The 21,032-nt window shown below is 41.3% G+C and overlaps 1 protein-coding gene across 1 annotated transcript in view; it reads left to right on the top strand.

The window, feature by feature from the left end:
* Nucleotides 1-20,816, top strand: part of LOC138621195 (voltage-dependent R-type calcium channel subunit alpha-1E) — a 101,480-nt gene extending 80,664 nt beyond the window's left edge. The window contains exons 22-48 of the mRNA XM_069699050.1: nt 414-1,343; nt 1,834-2,072; nt 2,544-2,652; nt 3,073-3,202; nt 3,808-3,867; nt 4,211-4,317; nt 4,727-4,823; nt 6,016-6,176; nt 6,602-6,739; nt 7,379-7,580; nt 8,149-8,313; nt 8,848-8,958; nt 9,044-9,124; nt 9,246-9,431; nt 9,601-9,692; nt 10,179-10,353; nt 10,491-10,618; nt 13,281-13,377; nt 14,670-14,775; nt 14,871-14,978; nt 15,137-15,237; nt 15,930-16,036; nt 16,164-16,350; nt 16,670-16,798; nt 17,042-17,189; nt 17,613-17,794; nt 17,973-20,816. Of these exons, the coding sequence (XP_069555151.1) occupies nt 414-1,343; nt 1,834-2,072; nt 2,544-2,652; nt 3,073-3,202; nt 3,808-3,867; nt 4,211-4,317; nt 4,727-4,823; nt 6,016-6,176; nt 6,602-6,739; nt 7,379-7,580; nt 8,149-8,313; nt 8,848-8,958; nt 9,044-9,124; nt 9,246-9,431; nt 9,601-9,692; nt 10,179-10,353; nt 10,491-10,618; nt 13,281-13,377; nt 14,670-14,775; nt 14,871-14,978; nt 15,137-15,237; nt 15,930-16,036; nt 16,164-16,350; nt 16,670-16,798; nt 17,042-17,189; nt 17,613-17,794; nt 17,973-18,527 (4,831 nt within the window). The 3' untranslated portion in view covers nt 18,528-20,816. The remainder of the gene's footprint in view (nt 1-413; nt 1,344-1,833; nt 2,073-2,543; nt 2,653-3,072; nt 3,203-3,807; nt 3,868-4,210; nt 4,318-4,726; nt 4,824-6,015; nt 6,177-6,601; nt 6,740-7,378; nt 7,581-8,148; nt 8,314-8,847; nt 8,959-9,043; nt 9,125-9,245; nt 9,432-9,600; nt 9,693-10,178; nt 10,354-10,490; nt 10,619-13,280; nt 13,378-14,669; nt 14,776-14,870; nt 14,979-15,136; nt 15,238-15,929; nt 16,037-16,163; nt 16,351-16,669; nt 16,799-17,041; nt 17,190-17,612; nt 17,795-17,972) is intronic.
* The last annotated feature ends 216 nt before the right edge of the window (nt 20,817-21,032 follow it).

The raw sequence follows: 21,032 nt of genomic DNA, 5'->3' as shown, positions 1-21,032 counted from the left end.
TGTTATTAAAGTCACACAACAGTTCCTGGCTTGGTTAATTTTTTTTCATCATCATTGATCCAGTAAATTGCTTCATGGTGAAATGAAATTTTTCTTTGTTGTTAATAAACTGCTTGAACATCAAACCAAACTTGCTATGTACTGTGATATTCATTTTTTGGACCACGTTTTGATTGCTGATGTACATTTCTTCTAACGAAAAGGAACCAAATTTGTGTTTTAAGTTATTTTTGGACTTCAGTTTGAATCAGATCACTTTTTTGTAAAATTTGCAGCATGCAAGCAAAATTATTTCACAACTGGATCAATAAATGAATACAGCTAAACTGAAACTAAACCTGCTGAATTTTCTTCTGTATATGAAGTTTTCTGCCTTTACATGCTGACATTTTTTCTTTTCTTGCTCTTCTTAGGGGAAGCCGGAGGAGGCGGCCCTACCTGTACAGGAAAAGAGCCATTCACCGCAGCCGGCCTACCTACTCCTGCTCCCTGGATGAGGCCCAGGGCAGCATCAGGGAGGGCCGCCCACCTCCACCACTCAACCCCTCTAACTCTTTCATGTCCAGGAGAGAGAGAAGAAAGAGGATGACCATGTCAGTGTGGGAGCAGAGGACCAGCCAGCTGCGCAGACACCGCCAGATGTCCAGCAGAGAGATCCTGTGCAACGCCCCCAGCGAGGAGAAAGACGGCTCTCCTGCTTCGGCCCAGGTCCAGCACGGACGTCCACTGTCGCTGCACCGCAAGGCCATGCAGCACACACCGTCTGGGAGTCTGAAGGGCCTGGCAGACCCCCCGGCCTCCCCAGCCAAGATCCAGGCTTCAGGCTCCTCCATGGCCATGGATATGCCCCTGGACGCTGCTGTCTCTGATGACATACCTGACCCCCCAATGTCAGTGCTGGTGTCCGAGTCGCTGGATCCTACAAACGTACCCCTCACTGAGTCTGTTTCCATGACGATACCAGAGCCTCCCGAACCAGAGCCCGTCACTGAGAGCGGAAAACTGGGTGTAAATCAGAGTCACAAACCCCTGAGTGGGCGTCGAAGCCCCCGACTGAATGGCGAGCGTCAGCACAGGGCGGTGAAGAAGTTCAGACCTCCAGATAACATTGACACACTGACTCCTGACATCGGGGGTCACGGCAGGATCAGAGGCAGAAGGGGGCTGCATCACGATGACCATCAGAGTGAGACCAGAAGTCAGGGGTCTTCTCCTGGCAACGGAAGCCACTTGATGAGTTGCTCGGTCAGCGGGGAGAAGATTATAAACCCTGGGAAAGTAGAGGAGAAGGCTGCGGAGCCTGAAAACAAAGAGGAAGAGGAGTCCAAACATGAGGAGAGCGGGTGAGACGGACCAACAGCTGCTCAACAAACATCTTTTTGTTTGTGTGCAGCAAAGTGTCCTTTCCTCAGTGCATTCCTGAGCACCAACACTTTTTAAGCTAATGTCACTATTAATATCAGCAAAAGAGACACAATGATCATCTCTGAGTTTGATCATTTCATGTAACAGCAGACTTATTGCAATGAATGAGCCAGAATTTCTCACATGGGCTTAAAATTTTTGTTTTAATTGCGTTTTTTCCTTTCAGTTTGTCTTATGCTGTGCCATAACACGTCTCATTATTACTTTATTTTACAAATCAATAACTGCATTCGCCCTTGTCCTTGTAAGAGAATCACTCAGACTTCCCCTTAATTCAAGCATCTACTCATGATTTTTTATGGCTTGTCTATTTTACGAGCCTACATATTAACCAGCAGCAGCAACCAGGCTGTGAGCATATCGCTGTCTTCGTGCCTGTACAATAATCTGTTCTCTTTGAATCTACAGACAGGGTGATCAGAGCGAAAGAGGGGACAGCGACCCAATAGAAAACCAGAGCCACACCGATGACCAGTGCCGTCAGCAGCAGGAGGAGCCTCCTCCACCGACTGAACCACCTGTGATCCCAGAGGACAGCAAAGAAGAGAAGGAGACAGAGCAGGACCTGGATAAATCTCAGCTCAGCTCCAGTGTGATCATCGAGGTGCCCAAAGTGCAGTCATCGTTCGAGCTCTCCACAATCACAGGTAAAGGTGCACATGTACATCTGCAATTTTCAGGTGTTCATAACCTAAGATTAGTTGGTGCGTTGTTAATTTCGTTGTATTCTAATGAATTGTGACCTACCGTTTGCAATGACTGGATGAATGCACCACCCGCTCAGCTATCAGTGGTTTTATGTTTTTAAACCGGAAACAGCACAAAGAATGGTAGATAGAAAATCATGCTCTTTTTCAAATCTATTACAACCACTTTAATTTGCCCCTTCCAGAGTGAAAGCATTTTGAGGAGCAGTGAGTCATGTCATCATCTAAGCTGGTCCCCAAATTTCAGTTTACCGCTGCTCGACTCCATCAGATCCCACTGGATATTTTCCAGATTAAAAATCCCACACAGAAAACTGAGCTTGCAAATTTTAGGTTGGTTTTGTGTTGCCTTCACCAACTTGGTAGGAAGAGGATGATATTACTTAATCTTCATCTCCTGACCTTCTGTAGTCAACAGTAAGGACCCTGAAACCTGTAAATCAGAGAAGGAGGAAGAAGAGACGAAGCCTGTGAACACTGTGACGCCAGACAGCATGTTCATCTTCAAACCTGACAACCCGTAAGTTTCTACTACTCACGCCTCTCAGAATAAACTCTGGTTCGATTTTACTTCTTCTCCTACCTTGTAGCAATGGACCCCCGTAGATGTGTATTATTTCATAATGTTGGTGTGATGTGGGAATGATGGGGCTCTAAATACATTGTATTGTATGTTCTAGGAATGAATCTCCACCACTGGAACATATTCAAAACATATTCATATTCAACATGTTCAAAGCTTAATGAACATTGAAGCACTTGGAGAATTATTTGTATTCGGTGTCTTGAGAAAATTGAATAAGAAGCTTCATAACACTCTCATGTCTCACAGATTCACCACTGGAGAACCTCACTTTAATACAAGATTATCTAATTAAAATTGTATAGTTTAACTGTTAGTAGATGTGGTAGTCATGTCCTCCTCTCTGCTCTCCTTCAGGGTGCGACGAGTGTGTCACTACGTGGTGAACCTCAGGTACTTTGAAATGTCCATCCTGCTGGTCATCGCTGCCAGCAGTATAGCACTGGCTGCTGAGGACCCTGTAGCCACCTCCTCCAACTGGAACAAGGTTTGTATTTACACTGACATACACATCATCTTTTTGAAACAGCAGGACAGCTATAACATTAATAACTTAATAAAAGCCAGAATATTTCTGCTGTTTCAATTACTCTACCACTCTGAATCTCTTTGTGAACTTCTGAGATATGATTTTAATCACTCTTTATCTGTGTCTTGGGTCTCTTTGCACCCTTCCTCTAAAAGAATAAGATGAAATTCCATTAAGAAGGAAAGAAAACATCTAAAAAAAAAATTCTTAAATTGTTTTGCAAAAGGACGCCAATGTTACTTAATGGGAGGCAATTAAATCTCTGATGAGCGACTCAAATGAACTCTGAGACACACTGAGCCCGGTTGTTTATGGGAGGAATGCGGCTAATTACGCTGTGTAGTATTACTATCATTTGAAGGGAGTGTCACTAAACCACAAGCTGAGAGCCTGCAGTAAAACAGCTGTGAATGTCAGGAAATCAGTGCAACAAGTTAAAGAATTTCCCTTTAGGAAATAATGTATTTATGTTTTTTTGTTTGTTTTATATTCAGTTTACAACTCGTTTTCTGATCTTTCTTCGAACGTGCGTCTGTTTCTCACTGTGTCTGACTGACTTTCAGGTTCTGCGCTATTTTGACTATGTGTTCACCGGAGTCTTCACATTTGAAATGATTATAAAGGTGAGTTACTGTATAAGAAGGGTACAATGATTTCATTTAGAAAAGACAAAATGTGTGTAAATGTAAATATGATCAAAGGGAACTAAACTTTTTTTTTCTGCGTTCTTTTTTCTAAGAACCATGTAGATTAGGGAAATTACTTGAATAACAGATCAAAAAACAAGCTGGGTTGTTTGACACAATTTCTTAACACAACATAACAATCGACTGACCACAGATAGCTTTGTCAGACCTCATATTAATTCACTACAGCATGTTCAAGAGCTGGGTCCTCTTTGTAACCCACACACTGGGAGAGAAATACGGCAGACTTATTCTGTGCATGGCTCTGTGTCGTCCTCAGATGATTGACCAGGGTCTGCTCCTCCACGATGGCTCCTACTTCAGAGACCTGTGGAACATCCTGGACTTCATCGTCGTGGTGGGAGCACTGGTGGCCTTCGCCCTCACGTCAGTCACATGATTTATTTTTATTACTCGCATGAGCTAATCATATGTATACACATGAGAGTGTCATTAAAATCAATTGTAAGTTATGTGTTCTCACTTCCATTTTATTTATGGCTTTATAACTGTTGATATAAACGTCCTTCTCTCCTGTTTTTATCTGTCTGTGGATGATGCCTCTGTGGGATTGACCAGCAGCAATGTGTTGGGGTAAAAGACAGAAAAAGTCTTCCTCTCAGAACAAATAGCAACTTTACATGCGCACATTTCAATTTTCAAAGAATGTGAATGTGTTTGATGAAACATACATGGAAATGTGTTAAAAACAGGTCCACAAATCAAGCTGTCTAAAAATATGACACTTACTATGCTGTTATGATGCAATGCTCACATTGTTTGTCTTTCTGTACAGAAATAACAAAGGACGGGACATCAAGACCATCAAATCTCTGAGGGTGCTGCGTGTCCTCAGACCGCTGAAGACCATCAAGAGACTTCCTAAACTCAAGGTCAGATAGGCTCTGTCTTTGATATTTTGGTTGGGTTACTTGTGTCTAAAAAAGTAGACCAAGCCATCAAAAGATGATTAAAGAGATGGCACCAACTGCCCAATGTGTGTTTCATTAACAAGTGGAAAGGCAAAGTGGGATTTTGACTAAAGTAAACATCCATCATGCCTGAACCATGACATGGCAGAAAAGATCTGAAGCCTGGAATTACATTTTAGCACACATCAGTCTTTCCCTCTTTTGTTTTGTAGTTTCTTCTGATCAAGTATTTTGTAAGTCTTGCAGTTTTGTTATGTCTATTATGTTCCTGAATTAGCAGAGCTACAAATGTTACGTATTAGTGGATTCTTCTCATCTCATCGTCCAAATTGCACACACTGATAGTAGTAAACTATACACACTAAAGATCAGAGGTGAGGGAGAGAAGATGCATACAAAAGCATAAGGCCTTCTGTTTGTGCTGAAGAGACAAACATTTGGCCCATAATGAAGAACAAATAATATAAATTGAAAAGTGGGGCAGAGAGGAGGGTGATTTGCAGCCAGGAGAGTAAAACAGAATAAAGAAAAACAGGCAATGAAATAGGATGGGGAGAGTTAGAAGTGAATCCTGATGAGTCTGCGGACTGTTGAAGGTCCTAACAGGTTGAATTCATTGAACACTATTAACATTCACTTTGAACTGGAGTATATGCAACCGAAACCCACATCTTGTTCTATTCACCAGTTGAAGTAATCAACATTTATAGGAAAAAAAACATGAACATGAGCTAAAGGTTTTACAAACGGCATATACAATACTTTATATTACATGTGTTCATTTATTATTTTCAAGGTAACCGCTGGTTTTCAGGTCATACAAATAAAAAGGTTTTGAAACTGTAGATACAAGATGTTCATGAATGAGCTATGTTGTCAGAAAATCAGATGAAGAAGTAACAGAATAGTGCAATTTTGGTATTTTCTTCCTTTGTATGCTGCAGTTTTAAAGCTGATTTCAGGTCTCAGATGTTTGATTCTCTCCTCAGCATTCAAACACACCCATAATAGTGTAAAAAAAACAACCCTTACTTTATGACACCATACTTTACATGAGTAAATATACAACAGTTAGATGTTGAATATAAATATAGTGAAAGTGAAATATCTGATTCTTGGCCTGACTTGTCCCGGTCATGTCCCTCTCTTCCAGGCGGTGTTTGACTGTGTTGTGACGTCTCTAAAGAACGTCTTCAACATCCTAATTGTCTACAAGCTTTTCATGTTCATCTTTGCCGTCATTGCCGTGCAGCTCTTCAAGGGGAAGTTCTTTTACTGTACCGACAGCTCAAAGGACACGGAGAAAGACTGCCAGTAATCCTCAGTTCCTTTTTCTGTTCATCACCTCTTATTTACATCAATATCTCATCCTTCCTTAGTGCAGTCTTTTTATTTATTTATTTCTCTCTCGGTTTTTTTGTTTATTTAATTCTTAATTACCACTTTTTTAACTCACCCTGTTTTGGTGTTTTAGTTCGTTAATTTGTCCTTTCTTTCTTATTCTTTCTTTTGTTCTGTCCATTTTTTCTTTCCTAATAAATTATTATTAGTATTTACAATTTTTCCTTTTTGCTTTCATCATTTCCAAAGACAAATTATCCACATGTTCCATGACCTCCTAAAACCTAATAAACCTATCAGAAATGTGACAAACCCGTCTATTAATCATCATCATGCTTACAATTTCACACTTGTTTACTTTTCATATGGACTTTAGTTGACTTCTCCTTCCCTTTCAGGGGTTACTACATTGACTACGGGAAGGACAAGAAAGAGGTGAAGAGACGAGACTGGAAGAGACACGAGTTTCACTACGACAACGTCATCTGGGCTCTGCTCACGCTCTTCACGGTTTCCACTGGAGAGGGCTGGCCTCAGTGAGTGTGTGACTGGAACCGAGCGAAGTCTCCTGCTGGACCAGAAGATTCATCAGGAGCTTTCCTGAGTATCACTTTCCTTTCTCAGAGGGCTCATTAGTTTTTTTTATGAGCATTATAGCCTTTCAACATCTGCCCTGATTTTTGGTAATGGTCAAATCTGACCTTCAATGAAGGAAATATAACAGTTGTGATTGATTTAACAAAGATTCTGCCATTCATTACAGCACAATAAAGTTAAACTAATATTTCACTGGCAGTGCTTGTGGGTTTGTGCTGTTCCCACCCTTGTTAATTGACTGCTGCTGGGGAAATGAATTAAAATGATTTCCTCCTCCATATAGCAAAGTCGCATTTGATCTCCACCCCAGTGAACAAATACTTCCAAACAGTTTTTACCAGAACTAAAAGTTGCTGTACCTCATGATGGATATAACAATGTTTCCATCTTCAAAGTATAACAGTTCAAAAGGGGAAACTTTCCTGCACACAGTGTCTCAGTTTAACGTCTTTGGGGACTGATAGGAAGCAGTGTGATACATTTTCTTAATAAAATATAAGATATATTGTCTTAATTTTCCACTTTGTTGTGCTTTTATAATGTTAGCATTCATTAGCATTGCATCTCTGGTCTGCCAGGGTCCTGCAGCACTCCGTCGATGTGACAGAGGAGGACAGAGGTCCGAGCCACGGCAATAGGATGGAGATGTCCATCTTCTACGTCATCTATTTTGTCGTCTTCCCTTTCTTCTTCGTCAACATCTTTGTGGCTCTCATCATCATCACCTTCCAGGAGCAGGGGGATAAGATGATGGAGGAGTGCAGTCTGGAGAAGAATGAGGTGAGGGAGTATTGATGACAGCACGTTATTCGTGTCTCAATCTTTTTCCTAACAGCAGCATGTCTTGTTCAGACATTAATAAAACGTGCAGGCATCAGCATAGGTGTAATTTAGTGATCTGATCAGCGGAATGGAATTTAACATGCTCATTAGGACGAGCCGGCTGGTTCTTGTTAACACAGGTCTTCTGGTCAGATGGAAAAGCCAGAAAAGTGTAATATTTATGCTTATAATGACCCATGACCTTTCCACTCGTCTTTTCTTTGTTAGAATTTTTGCAATTCCTTTTTTCACATTTAATTTAGTCACACCTTGTTTTTCCCTGTCTGTCCTTTCTATGTCTTTACTGTATGCAAAATATGGATTTACAGTCAATGAAGCCTATTTAACTGAGGTGCATTTTCCTTTTAAATCTATAAATGTTCTCATGGGAAACTTTCTTTTTCTTCTTTGAGAGTTAAAGCAAACAGAAAAAAAGCAAACACTTAAAGAAACAGGATAGTTTGATACTGCTGTTTTTCACTGTTTCCTCCTTTTGCCTTCCCTGTTTGTTCTCTCTGAATTTCAGAGGGCGTGCATAGATTTTGCCATCAGTGCCAAACCCTTGACCCGATACATGCCGCAGAACCGCCACACGTTCCAGTACCGTTTGTGGCATTTTGTTGTGTCGCCTTCTTTTGAGTACACCGTCCTGGCCATGATTGCTCTCAACACTATTGTTCTGATGATGAAGGTGAGGATGTGACAAAAGAATAAACGTATTCAACTCTGCTTTCAGATCAGAAAATGATATGAGTGATATGCGAGAGAAACTCACAACACACTGTGATGTTTGTATTTCTGCTGATGCTTTTTTCCCCTGCTTCCCTCAGCAGTATTTATTTCCTGAACCGGCCTTCTCTTGGGCTGCACCGGTGGTTCAGACAGACAGACAGACGCTGAGTGACTCAGCCGGTATTAAATATTGATCTATAATGTCCAGGCGCTGCTATTTAGCATGACCTCATTAACTGTGGCTGCCGCCCCTAGAGGAATGACTCCTTTTATAGTGCGACAGATGAGAGGTGCATAGACAGAGGCACTATTTATGGGTCTGGAGGAATCTTCCATCAACCTGTAGATCTGCAGGGTGCATGGCTGAAGTTCACACTGATTTCAGAGAGCAGGCTGATGTGCAGTGAACCGGTCAGGGAATATTCCACTTTTCTATCTAACTTATGACAAAGATCACTTTGTAGTTTAACCCCTGCCTGCTCTGTATTTTCAGTATTACTCTGCCCCGCCAGCGTATGAGGCCGTACTGAAGCACCTGAACACGGCGTTCACTGTTCTCTTCTCTGTCGAGTGTGTCCTCAAGATCATGGCCTTTGGCTTTCTGGTGAGACAAAAGAGCAAAACGCAGCCTGAATGTGAATTCAAAGACTCTTAAGAAATGATTCAGAGCATCTCTCCTCTTTCAACAGAACTACTTTCGAGACACGTGGAACATTTTTGACTTTATCACCGTCTTGGGCAGCATCACTGAGATCGTGGTGGACTTGCAGGTAATAAAACCATGATTAAGTATGAACAGAATTAGGTTGACATCAGTACTTTATGAGAAGCTGACATCACTCAACACCTCCACTCACAGTTTCCCTCCCCTCTCCTGTGTCTCTCTGCCAGTTTGTTGACACGTTCAACATGAGTTTCTTGAAGCTGTTCCGAGCAGCTCGTCTGATTAAACTGCTAAGACAAGGTTACACCATCCGTATCCTTCTGTGGACCTTCGTTCAGTCCTTCAAAGCTTTGCCCTACGTCTGCCTGCTCATCGCCATGCTCTTCTTCATCTATGCCATCATTGGCATGCAGGTCAGAAGTCGCAAAGACACGTATCAGTGTTTATCAGTGCTATATTAGCTATTTTTACACAGTGTCCCTTTGTTGTCTGAGTGTATTTGTTTCATGGTGAAATACATTTCATAAAATGTTTGCCTTTTGATTTTATTTTTGCATATTTGCGTAATTCTGTGTAAATCAGGTGTTTGGGAACATTAAGCTGAACGAGGAGACTCACATTAACCAGCACAACAACTTCAAAACCTTCTCTGGTGCTCTGATGCTGCTGTTCAGGTAGGACATTTTGGCACCTGCACACTTTATCAAGGTAAGCACAGTCTTTGGAGCTTGAATTGTCAATACTTTGTCCGTTGGTTTAACATCAGTGCTTCAAAATGGTTACTTCTGTTTCTTTCACTTAAACTGCTCCTGCAGCAATCTAAAGTGCTCTTCATTTGCTCCATCTGGTTCACTGAATAACACATTTCTTCTGATCAAATTCTTATTACTGTGGATTATAGCAGTCTGAAATGCACAAATGAAATTACACATGCCTGAATAAGTTGCCAGATGTACTGTAAATGTGTGCATTAGACTGCACAGCCAGGTGTCACATTCGGCGTATCTAAAAGCTGTTTCTAAAGTGGGGGGTGCGAGTCTCGCTTGATGCTTTGATTGCACCTTCCAGATGGCAGACGTTAACTGTGAATCAACTGTGAGCTGGACAGTGTGAATCCTAACCAACTCCTCCTCCTGGTGTTTTATAATGTGTGTATGCAGGAGTGCCACAGGGGAGTCGTGGCAGGAGATCATGTTGTCGTGTCTCGGGGGGCAGCAGTGTGAGACGGACACCTCTCTTCACCCCGCAGTACTGGCCTCTGACCAGGAGGGGGGCTGTGGCTCCGACTTTGCCTATTTCTACTTTGTCTCCTTCATCTTTTTTAGCTCCTTCCTGGTAAAATGAAGAATAAGTCCACTGGGGTTGTTGCAGCAAAAATAACACTAACTTTTGTGAAACCATATTTTCCCACTCAAGCACCATCCACCTTTACATGTAGTTTCTACTTTCTATGTGTCTTGACCTCCATGCAGATGCTGAACCTGTTTGTGGCGGTGATCATGGATAACTTTGAATATCTCACAAGAGACTCGTCCATCCTGGGTCCCCATCACCTGGACGAGTTTGTCCGAATCTGGGGGGAGTATGATCGAGCCGCCTGGTCAGTGTCTCTGAGTCTTTACTCTGCTGAATATCAACATTTCAGCTGAAAAACTCCTGTAAACACACAAAAGTTGTTGTTTTAAATGAGTGTCAAGTTGAAATAAAATAGAGACAGTCAAAACAATTTAGTTAACTCAATGCTCAGTCTGTTATAATACAGTCTGAATGTAACCTAACGAAGGAGAGAAACTATCTTACTGCACAAGCATTAGCACTGACCTTGGCTATGTTAGCCACCCAGAGATTTTCAAAGTGATGTGATAATAGTGAACACTTTACTCTCCAAGGGCAATGAAAACACATGAATTTCTCTCACTGACACTTGTCAGAGCATAAAGGCAGGAGGCAGAGTAGTGATGCAAATGACTGAGAGACTACAGTGTTTTGCTCACGTCAAGGGAACAGCGCAGTTTTATTTGACCTTCCGTGGGCATAATGACTTCAGAATCAAAGTAAGCAGTGCATTTACTGCCCAGGAAGTTTTCACATACAAGGGATTTATGTTGGTGTAGAGCTGTAAACAGTCAGACTGAAAAGAGCAAAAAACAAGTAGCTATACAGGAGAGAAAAATACAACGAACACAAAATATTTTATAATATAATACCAAAATAAAAAACACAAATTTCACAATAAAATACAAAATATGTATTAGTGCAGATGTATGCAGTATAAACAATGTTTAATGTAAAAGAGTAATGATACATAGTATACTAAGAATCGCATTAATGTAACACACCTTGTTTTAGATGTGATGAGCTCACAGATAAAGAGATTAGATTTCACATTTATGGCATGTGTAGAGTCTATAACTGCTGTAGAGTTTATATCAATGAGTGTCCTGAACCTTGTTGATGAGACAGTGAACAGTATCTCAGTTTAACATGGGCAGACTGTTTTCTAATTCTTCTGCTGAAGAAGGAAGTTTCTCTGCACTCACCTAAAATCTGAGTTGAACATATGAGTTGAAGCCAATCCTGGCTTAACATGCAATGTACATAAGTGTGATTTATAAACATGAATGCTGCCCTGCACCTACAGTGAGAACGACCAGTTGTTCAACTTTTGGACATGAGATATATTTGCATATAAAGTTTGGATTTATAAATGAACGGGGAAGTGTAGATAGCATTTTGACAATTTCTATTTTTCAAAGAAAAGTTATTTTTTTTCTTGAGTTTTTCAAACATGCCTAGAGGGATATTTAAGTTGGAAAGTAGACAGTACGACTTTAAAGTATGGTTGCTGCTACTGTATAATATAAACATCGCTGTAGGGCTCCATTGTATTCTATTAATTGTGGTTGGTATATCTGTCATAAATATGAAATCAGATAAATACTTTATTATTCTAGCTGCTGCAATGGGTTTTGTAAATCAAGAATTAAGTGTTTAAAGACCCACTGGTTGACGGTTTAAATATTCAACAACTTGGGAAATATTTGGAATGACCCTGAAAAAAACTTTGACTCGGTGGAACAAATATCGAATGTTGGATATAAAGCAGTGTGAACAGCATCTTAACCAGCTTGAACGAGGACTAACAACAGTTACAAATTCAGAGTAATGTTGAGCAAGTGAGCATCCAGCCAGCATGTTGAAATATTATATTGTACTGCAGTATTAATTCCATAATTTAAAATCGTAATCAAGAATTTTCTGTCAACATTCATGGGTAATTTTTACACGTATTCACCTCTAGTTTATTATTGTCACAAACCTGCTGGATTTCCATGTTTAACCAAGAGCACAAAGCCTCATTCATACTTTTTGTGCACTACAGTTTGAGTGTGTCATGTCAACTTAACACAACTAAAGACGTGTATGTTCTTTCTAGTGGTAGGATCCACTATAAGGAGATGTACAAAGTTGTACGCACTATCTCCCCTCCCCTGGGCTTTGGAAAGAATTGCCCCCACAGGGTGGCATGCAAGGTTTGGTTCCCCCATGTCAACCAACCTCCCCTCTGCCTCCTTTATGTGGGATCCTCCCTGACTTCCTCCTCCTCCTCCCTCCTTTCCTTCCTCACACCGACTCTCACCACCCTGCTTGACCTGTAGGGGTGTGTTACTCGGGTTAAAGAATGACAACACTTCAGTCTCAGGGTACTAAGCCACAGGACGTCCCTCATTCACCCAGATTCATGAATGAACCTGAACTTTTTAATTTAAATAAAGCACTTGTAGCTTGGTTTTGATGCAGTTGCGGAGGGATGTGAGGGAATCCTGTCTCTTTCTACCTTCTGGATCTGGTTTAAAGTAGTTAGTAATCCCCTCACACACACATACAGCGCAACACACAATGTAAGTATTTAATGTTTACACCAGATCCAGTGAGGCTGTCATTCCTTTTCTCATCTTAGGTTTTTCTCCTTCCCTAGATTTCTATGCCCCATGCTGGAAGCATAGAAAGAATACAACCTGTTTTATTTCTCCTATTTTACTCTCTCCTTGTGTGTGATGCCTGGGAATAATCCTTTCTTTTCTATCTCCTCCATCCTCTCTTTTTTACCCCTTTGCCCCCTCATGTGCTCCTCCCCTCCGCTATCCTTCGGCAATCCTTCCTCCTCCAACATCATCCCTCTCCCGTCCTTCCCCTCTTCCTTTCTCTTTTTTTCCCCCCTTTTCCTCATCCTCATCTTCATGGCTACCTGGCACCCCCAGTGGTCGTATCCATTACACTGACATGTATGAGATGTTGACCAACATGTCGCCACCTCTTGGCCTGGGCAAGAAATGCCCCTCCAAGTTGGCATATAAGGTAGACCAAAACACCAGACTGTCAGGCACTGCCTTCATATTTGAATTGACAGAGATGAGCACCGTAAAGCCTCATTTTGTGTGTCATACATTGGAAAAGCCAAGCATCTTTTTGTGTTGATTCTCTGATGCAGTATTGCTTGTTGAAGCAGTTTTAAGTTTGAGTATTTGTCCACTGGCAGATGATTAGCGCTGCTAAGGATTTGCCTGTTTGCTTTGCATCTTGGCAGAGAACTAGGACGTCATTATGTTTGCTGATATCTGATGAAGGACGATTTTTACTGCAGTAGATAACGTATATTATAGAAGACGTTAACGAGAAAGTTGTTAAACATCTACATGCTAAATATTGTCATATGTAGAAACCTGCTGTCAGATGTTCTCATGTCTTTCATACTTGACTCATGTCTTTGTTTCTTACATCTACCTGTCTGCATGTGCCTCCTCATAAGTGTGTTTATATGACGCACTGTATGTACTCTACGTAATTGTGTTGTTTATATGTATGTGAGTGAGCCTGCAAGCATGCTTCATTGTAATTAAATATTTTTTATTCAATAAACAAGCATACATTGTATAGCCTCCATTTACAGAAGGACAGTTGGGGGCAAGATTAACGTCAGATTATTGGTTGCCAAATTTTTTGAATAAAAAAAAGATATATATATTCTATCCTATCTTCTAATCAGTTGTCAAAACTATTTTCTATATTTCAGGAAATAATTACACGCTTGCCCTCTTAGTCCTCCTGTATCCATCAGTGGGGTTTCATTTCAAAGTAAATTTAATGATGTACTGTAACAGCTATTTGGAAACTGAGCCACAGGAAATGATGGCTTAAATGGAAATGTTCTTGTTAAGTTTGTGGTCACCCATAATTGTTTTCAAGCTTATTGCCTTGAAATCAGGATTTATTTCTGTAATTATCTTGGTGACAGATAAATGGATGAGTGGGGAAGCAAACACAGTTATAAAGTTCTAGTTTTTGGACTGAAACCTGTTTAATTTGGTTTTATGATTGAGTATGTCAGTGACCTTTGTGATCAGTGTAAAATAGTCTTTTTGTTTGACATTATTAGTTCTGTTTGCTAAATGAAATGTTATTCTTACATAGCAAGCTTTGGGGAATTGGAGTACCACTAAAACTGTATTTATGTTGAGATAACAAGAAGATTAATTAATTACATAAATTGTCTTTTATAACTGCTCCGGGTTTCCTACTATTGCAGTGTGTTGTCATTGTTGGCTGGTGTGCTGCTGATGACTGACTGATGCTTTCTCTGCTGCCATCAGAGACTAGTCCTAATGAACATGCCTGTGGATGATGACATGTCTGTCCACTTCACGTCCACCCTCATGGCCCTCATCCGCACCGCCCTTGAGATCAAGATAGCCAGAGGTGAGACATGATATCAAAACCCTACAGACGAGCAGAGCATATACTGTGATGTACAACTAAAACTACAAAAAGTTGTGTTTTTGTTTTATCTCCAGGAGGTGAAGATAGAAATCAGATGGATTTGGATCTGCAGAAAGAGATCAGTGTTATCTGGCCCCACCTCTCTCAGAAGGCTCTCGACCTGCTAGTTCCAATTCATAAAGGTGAAATCAGCCTTACATCTCTTATTTATCAGTACAATAATTCAAGTATCAGAGAAACTAAATATATATTTTATTTCTCTACCAGTAAATAAATATTCCATTAGTGGAGTGTTGAAGGTTAATATCTGTGATCTGATGGTCTTCTTTCTCCTTCACAGCCAGTGACATGACCATCGGGAAGATCTATGCCGCCATGATGATCATGGATTACTACAAGCAGAACAAAGCCAAGAAGCTTCGACAACAGCTGGAGGAACAGGTACATCTCTTTCTTTTAGTTTGTAAATTCTTGTTTTTGTTTTAATTGTTGTGTTTGTGTTATGTCAATATTATGTACATAATTATATTCCCACAAACCACTTAGCATTCACTGATGTCGATTTGTTGTAATTTAATTTTTGAATGGCTTGTCATATATATTTAAACTGAACTAACTTAATCTGTATCCTCTCAAATTTTACTTGAATGATTAACCAGATGTAGGATGTCACAACTCAGATATAATAGACTCAAAAGCACAGCACACAGACAGACAGTTAAATGAAATGTGTAGTTTTCTGGGTAATAATCAATGCAAGGTACAAACAAGGAAGGACAAACCTGAGATTGTTAAAAAAAAAAAAAAAAAAAAAACAGAGGACTGGCCAGAGGCAGAAAAACAGGCTGGCAAACTAAGAAACGCTGAGAAAGCAATGGATGAGCATGAATCACAGGTATATACTGAAGGGCTAATGAGGGAAGTGGATGCAGGTCAATGAGGCAGAGAAAGATAAGAGCAGGTGCTCAAAGTGGTGGGAATGCAGGGCAGGTGTGAGTGGCAGGTCTGCGATAACATGAGGGTTATAGTGAATGAAATAGTGTGTGACATACATTGTGTAACACAGCTTGTCACTCAGCATATCTATCCCATTTTAATTTCCTGTATCTTCCTTTGTCTTCCTCTCTCCACAGAAACATGCTCCAATGTTCCAGCGTATGGACGCTTCCTCTCTTCCTCAAGAAATCCTATGCAACGCCAAATCTCTGTCATTCCTCGGGCACAGTGCTGGATCTGCTCTGTAAACATTCAACTTTTAATCTCCTCACAGTTATTTGTACTAGCTCATGGTTATTTATGATGGCAGGACCAGAAATATCTGTTGACTTTTGCAGCTGCCCTTCATGGTTTGTTTTGTGTCCTCTCAGCACAAGAGGAGGTTTTGTAGCTCTCAGCCCCATCTCTCCCCAAGAGATGTTCCTGCAGCCGCTGTCTCGCTCCAGGGAGGAGAAGGAAAAGGAGGAGGAGGAGGAGGAGGACGATGAATACCGTCCACCTTACCACCCCTACCACCATCCGCATCAGCACCACCCTCACCATCATTTACCCACACTGGTAAACACTTAAGATATCTCTAAATATTTGGCAATTAATTATGTCATTGGTTCCTCTGCTCGATAAAAGTAGACAGAAGTGGATTTGTTTGTTTTTTTGGACAGATGTCAGCTGCCAATTCTACACAATCGTAGCATGACACTGTGATTTGCTGTGTTATTGCTAGTTTTCCTTCTGCAGAGACAAAAAATATCAAATAAATTACTTGCTTTTTATGAGGGTATGTCACATCACTATCACTTTTTTTTTTTATCATAGACTGGGTACGCATGAAATAAATAAGTCACACTCATCCTTTCCCTCTGTCATTTTTGTGTAGGTGCCAGACGTAGTGGAGTATAACCAAGTGATGCAGCAGGCAATGCACGACCCGACACTTCTTAAATCACCTCAGAGGACAGCATCTATCAGAGCGTCCTCCATGCCCAGACTGGCTGTTGATCCACAGGTAATAAAGAGAAAAAACCTCTATTCAAATCTATATTCTGTACTTAACAAATCTTGTATTAGGAGGTGCTAAAAAAAATCAATACATTTGAAATCCACACAACATACAGTAGGTATACTTGTATTTGCGTGCATATTTTAAAACAGACATTACAGCCACCAGAGAGAGAGTTTGCGTGCTGATTAGGTATTCGCTCACGGTTACTTCAGCGATGCATCTTCTGGTTGTTTTGCATGTATGTAGCCCGGGATGTCGGCAGACAGTAAGCTGATGAAGCGCTCCTTCTCCACCATCGGAGATCAGTGTGTGAACGGACTGTGGCAGGAACAGCACTCTCTGGAGAGAGTCAGTCCAGACAGCACGTACAGACCCCGACAGAGGAGCTACAGAGGTCACTTAACACATACTTACAACACTGAAACAACTCCTGTAGTCTGATTCACAATTTGTTAGATACGAAACAAGAATATTTTCAAAGAGGCAGAATGAAAAATATCCTTCTGAAACTTTTTTACCGATAGACAAAGGGGAACATATAGAGGAGGTGATCAGAGCTTCTTAATAATTTGAGATGTAGGTGACATTCAGCTCCTGCTTATTTGAATGTCAGTCACATCTGAAACTACCTGATGTTTTGTTAGACGAATTAAGAATATAACTCCTTCACTTATATCATTGTATCGGAATGTTTCATAGTGAAAAAAATACTGATTAGGGGTTTGAAATTAGCTAATCTGGTGTAGTCATTTTGTTTTTTTACATCAGGATATGCATGAGGAGATATTTTTTTGACTCACTGAAATGTGACTTTTAGGCCCCAGAATCAACCACAAAGAAACAAGTAGTCACGAGAGAGGGCGATCGAAGGAACGACGTCACCTGCTGTCCCCTGACGTATCCCGCTGCAACTCTGAGGAGAGAAGTTGGGACCCTTCATTTGAGAGGAGAAGGTCCCGCTCACCAAGTGAAGGACGCACACATACCTTACAGAAACAGGTGGGAGCACAGCAGGGTAGATTACACTCTAATGGACCAGTTTCAGGCTTTGTGACCCAATGTTTGTATCATGATTTGAAATTAATATAGTGAACAACCTTAATAAAACCAGCAGTCCTGCAGCAGAAAGAGTACATAACAGAACTTTATTCACTATTGTGTTTGAATTTTTTTTTAGGTGAACGCATCAGGCAGCCCTGCACACTCAGCCTCAGAGTCGGGGACTCCTCGTAATCGGCGTCAGTTGCCCCAGACACCTTCTCGCCCGCGGCCTTACATCTCCTACTCTCCTCTCATCTGTCAAGCCCACACCACCTCCCCTACACCAGCAGCCTCCTCTGAGGAACAGACCCAGCCTCAGGACGGCCCCAGTGGCTCCACAGAGACCTCGTGGAGGGCTGACAAGGAACTGCATTCCTTGTCTGCGGGTCAGGGGTCATCTGGAGGTCAGGTTTCAGGCCCAAGCCACCCATCTCCTCACCGCTACATATCGGAGCCCTACCTCCCTTTCCACGAGGACCTCAGTGGCGGTGAAGCCGGTGAGAAGGAGACCCTGACCTTTGAGTCTGCCATGGCCACCAGCCTGGGACGGGCCAACGCCATAAGCTCCGCCCCTCAGCTCAGACATTCCTGGCAGGTTCCTAATGGGCATTTCCGCAAGCACTTGGGCCAGGCGAGTCCGGCCGGCGCCAGCGAGCTGCTAAGTGACACAGACGAGGACGACCGCTGCTAAAAATCAGAGAAGACAATGAAGAAGATGCACGGAGCAACTGGGCACGTCAGAGCTGCTCACGTGACACCACAAGGTGGCTTTGAGAACCAGATGTTCTCAGCACCAGTAGCATTACAGGCAGGACTGTGCACCATTGCTGTTTATCTGGAGACTGGTGTCTGTCTGCACGTGACCTTGTGTGTGTTTGTCGTAGCTGGAGGGAGACCACATGTGTGGACATGAATGTGTGTTTACGTGTGTGTGCGCTCTCAATAGAGAAAATTTGCCAAATGGAGAGAACAGCAGAGCCTGACTCTGCCATAAGTAGCTCACTGCGGCAAACCCACGTGTTGCCAAGCCTTCCCACACAAGTTAGTGTTTAGATTGTTATTTGAACAAAATATGGTCAAATCCGAGGAGTCCAAATCAACCGAAGAAATGGATTTCAGTGCATTTTGTGTAAGTGAACATACAGGTAGCATGTAAACATGTAATGAGATGAATGTACTTTCATTTTATGTTGAGGTCATTTGAGAAGGTCGCTGTTTGTCTTTACTGTGGATAGTTGTAACAGTAGAAATGAAACAGAGGTTAAATTCAGAAAGATTTTGCCAGTTTATACCTGGAAACCAGCCATCCCCAACACTTCCTGTTTACAGCAAGAGTATCCACAAGATTCACAGGCAATGAACAGTTACTAATCAATAGATAGCCAATACAGTGAATCAAGATCCAGACCTTGAAGTGAGCTGAAGTGAGCTGAAGTTCTCATGATGGGCGAGTTGTTTTTCTGCCATAATGTGAAAACAGTGATAGTGTACTTTCAACTGGAGAACAGTGCAGAGTCATGTCAGCCCTGGGTGTGAAAAAGATGCTGAAGATCGTGAACAGATTACACAATTAGAGATGTTTTGTCGAAGGAAACGGGACCATTGAATTTGTAATCTGTTGTCCTCTGAAATCTTCTGAAAGGATGTTCATCGGGGATGCAGAATGAAGGCTTGTGAGAACCACAACGACTAGAAGTGACACTTAACCCTACAGATCAACCAATATAATAACAACATGTCCAAAACATCACAAAGACCAGAGCGGTACAGATCTCACACAACCCCTGAGGCCTGCATCTGCTCTGTTCATGGACGGTAAAGGCTTCAGCCAGTAGACGAACCATCTGTAGGACAGACAACCTGGGTGTTGTTGCTATGCGAAACCAAAAGGATGTTCACTCGCCTCGTTTCTGTGCTGGATGACTGCTGTCGCTGTTCTGTCAGAGAGGTGACGAAAGCCATTTTTCTTCCTGTACATAGAGCCGGGGATGTGTCCTCTTCAGGATGTTTTGCCTTCTGTTATGTGATGGCGAAAGTGGTGAGAATTTTAATGCCCTTTATACATGTGATGCAACATGGATGCTTTAACAAAAGAGGAATCATGGTTTGTCTCTCTGTTAACTGCCACATTATTCCCGTCACTTTTGTTTTTGTCCGTAGAAACAAGCCTCATGGTATCTTCTGTGCTTCAGAGTTATAGTAATTTCTACATGCATGATCATGGTAACAGTGATAATGAGAGATATGTGAGAGAGTTTTGTCTTAGAGCTGCCTGATTATTCTTATTTTAGTGTTTCCATGATGTCAAATGACATTCATTTTTGCCAACAAAGTAATTATAAAAGCTGGAATTGTTTCTCATTCCCGGCGTTCACTATCTACATCTTTAAACATTCCCAAACTTTAGACTATTTGTTGCTCCCTCTAAATGAGATGTATATTTATATCATGTGCTGTTGTGTTGTTATGATATGTTGAGTTTAAAATGTGAACACAGGACATATCTGGACTGATGATCCACAGGTCAGAGGTCGCACTCACCTGCTGGAGCCTCAAACAGACAAGTCCTGCTCTGGAAAAGACGTATTTTAGCAGAGAAACCTCCTTCGAAGTGTGTTGACTACAAGACTTGATTTCTACACTATACAGGTTAGGTTGAGGCTTCAGCCTGTAGTATATATATAGGACCGTGCTTAACATGTACAGTGCAGCCTAGGACTTAAACCTTGATGTCGGTCTGTACAGAGCAGCCTGATCTGTGCCTGGGGAAACTCGCCCAAAGAGTTCCCTAACAAATCTGGATTTTAATAGATAGAGAAGCGTTCTGGTAAATATGTAGTATAAACTGTACAAAATAAATCAATGTTTAATTTATTGCACTGTTTATATTTTATTTTAATCATGTTGCCTGTCTTTGACTTAAACAAAAAGGAGTATTTACAAATCTGTTCAAAGGACCATTAAAAGGAGATGAATTGTCTTTTCTGCACTCGGTGAAATCACTATCAAGAATACAGTTACATTTCATTTTGCCAGAATTAAATTAGTTTGTAAATACATAAGCTAGATGACAACATCAAGGATTTTCTGTGTTTAAGGTGGACACCAATATTCTTGTGCTTACGGAAGGCATTTTCAAAATGAGCCTGTAGAAATATAAAATTGGAACGGCACATTCAGGCCTCGGGGTGAAGTA

Source organism: Brachyistius frenatus, unplaced genomic scaffold (genome assembly GCF_029030835.1).
Source record: "Brachyistius frenatus isolate BFR_SWC_R1_liver_20210118 unplaced genomic scaffold, ASM2903083v1 Contig_29, whole genome shotgun sequence".
Taxonomy (NCBI): domain Eukaryota; kingdom Metazoa; phylum Chordata; class Actinopteri; family Embiotocidae; genus Brachyistius; species Brachyistius frenatus.
The sequence above is the reverse complement of the archived record's forward strand: the minus strand, read 5'-3'. Positions and strand labels throughout refer to the sequence as shown.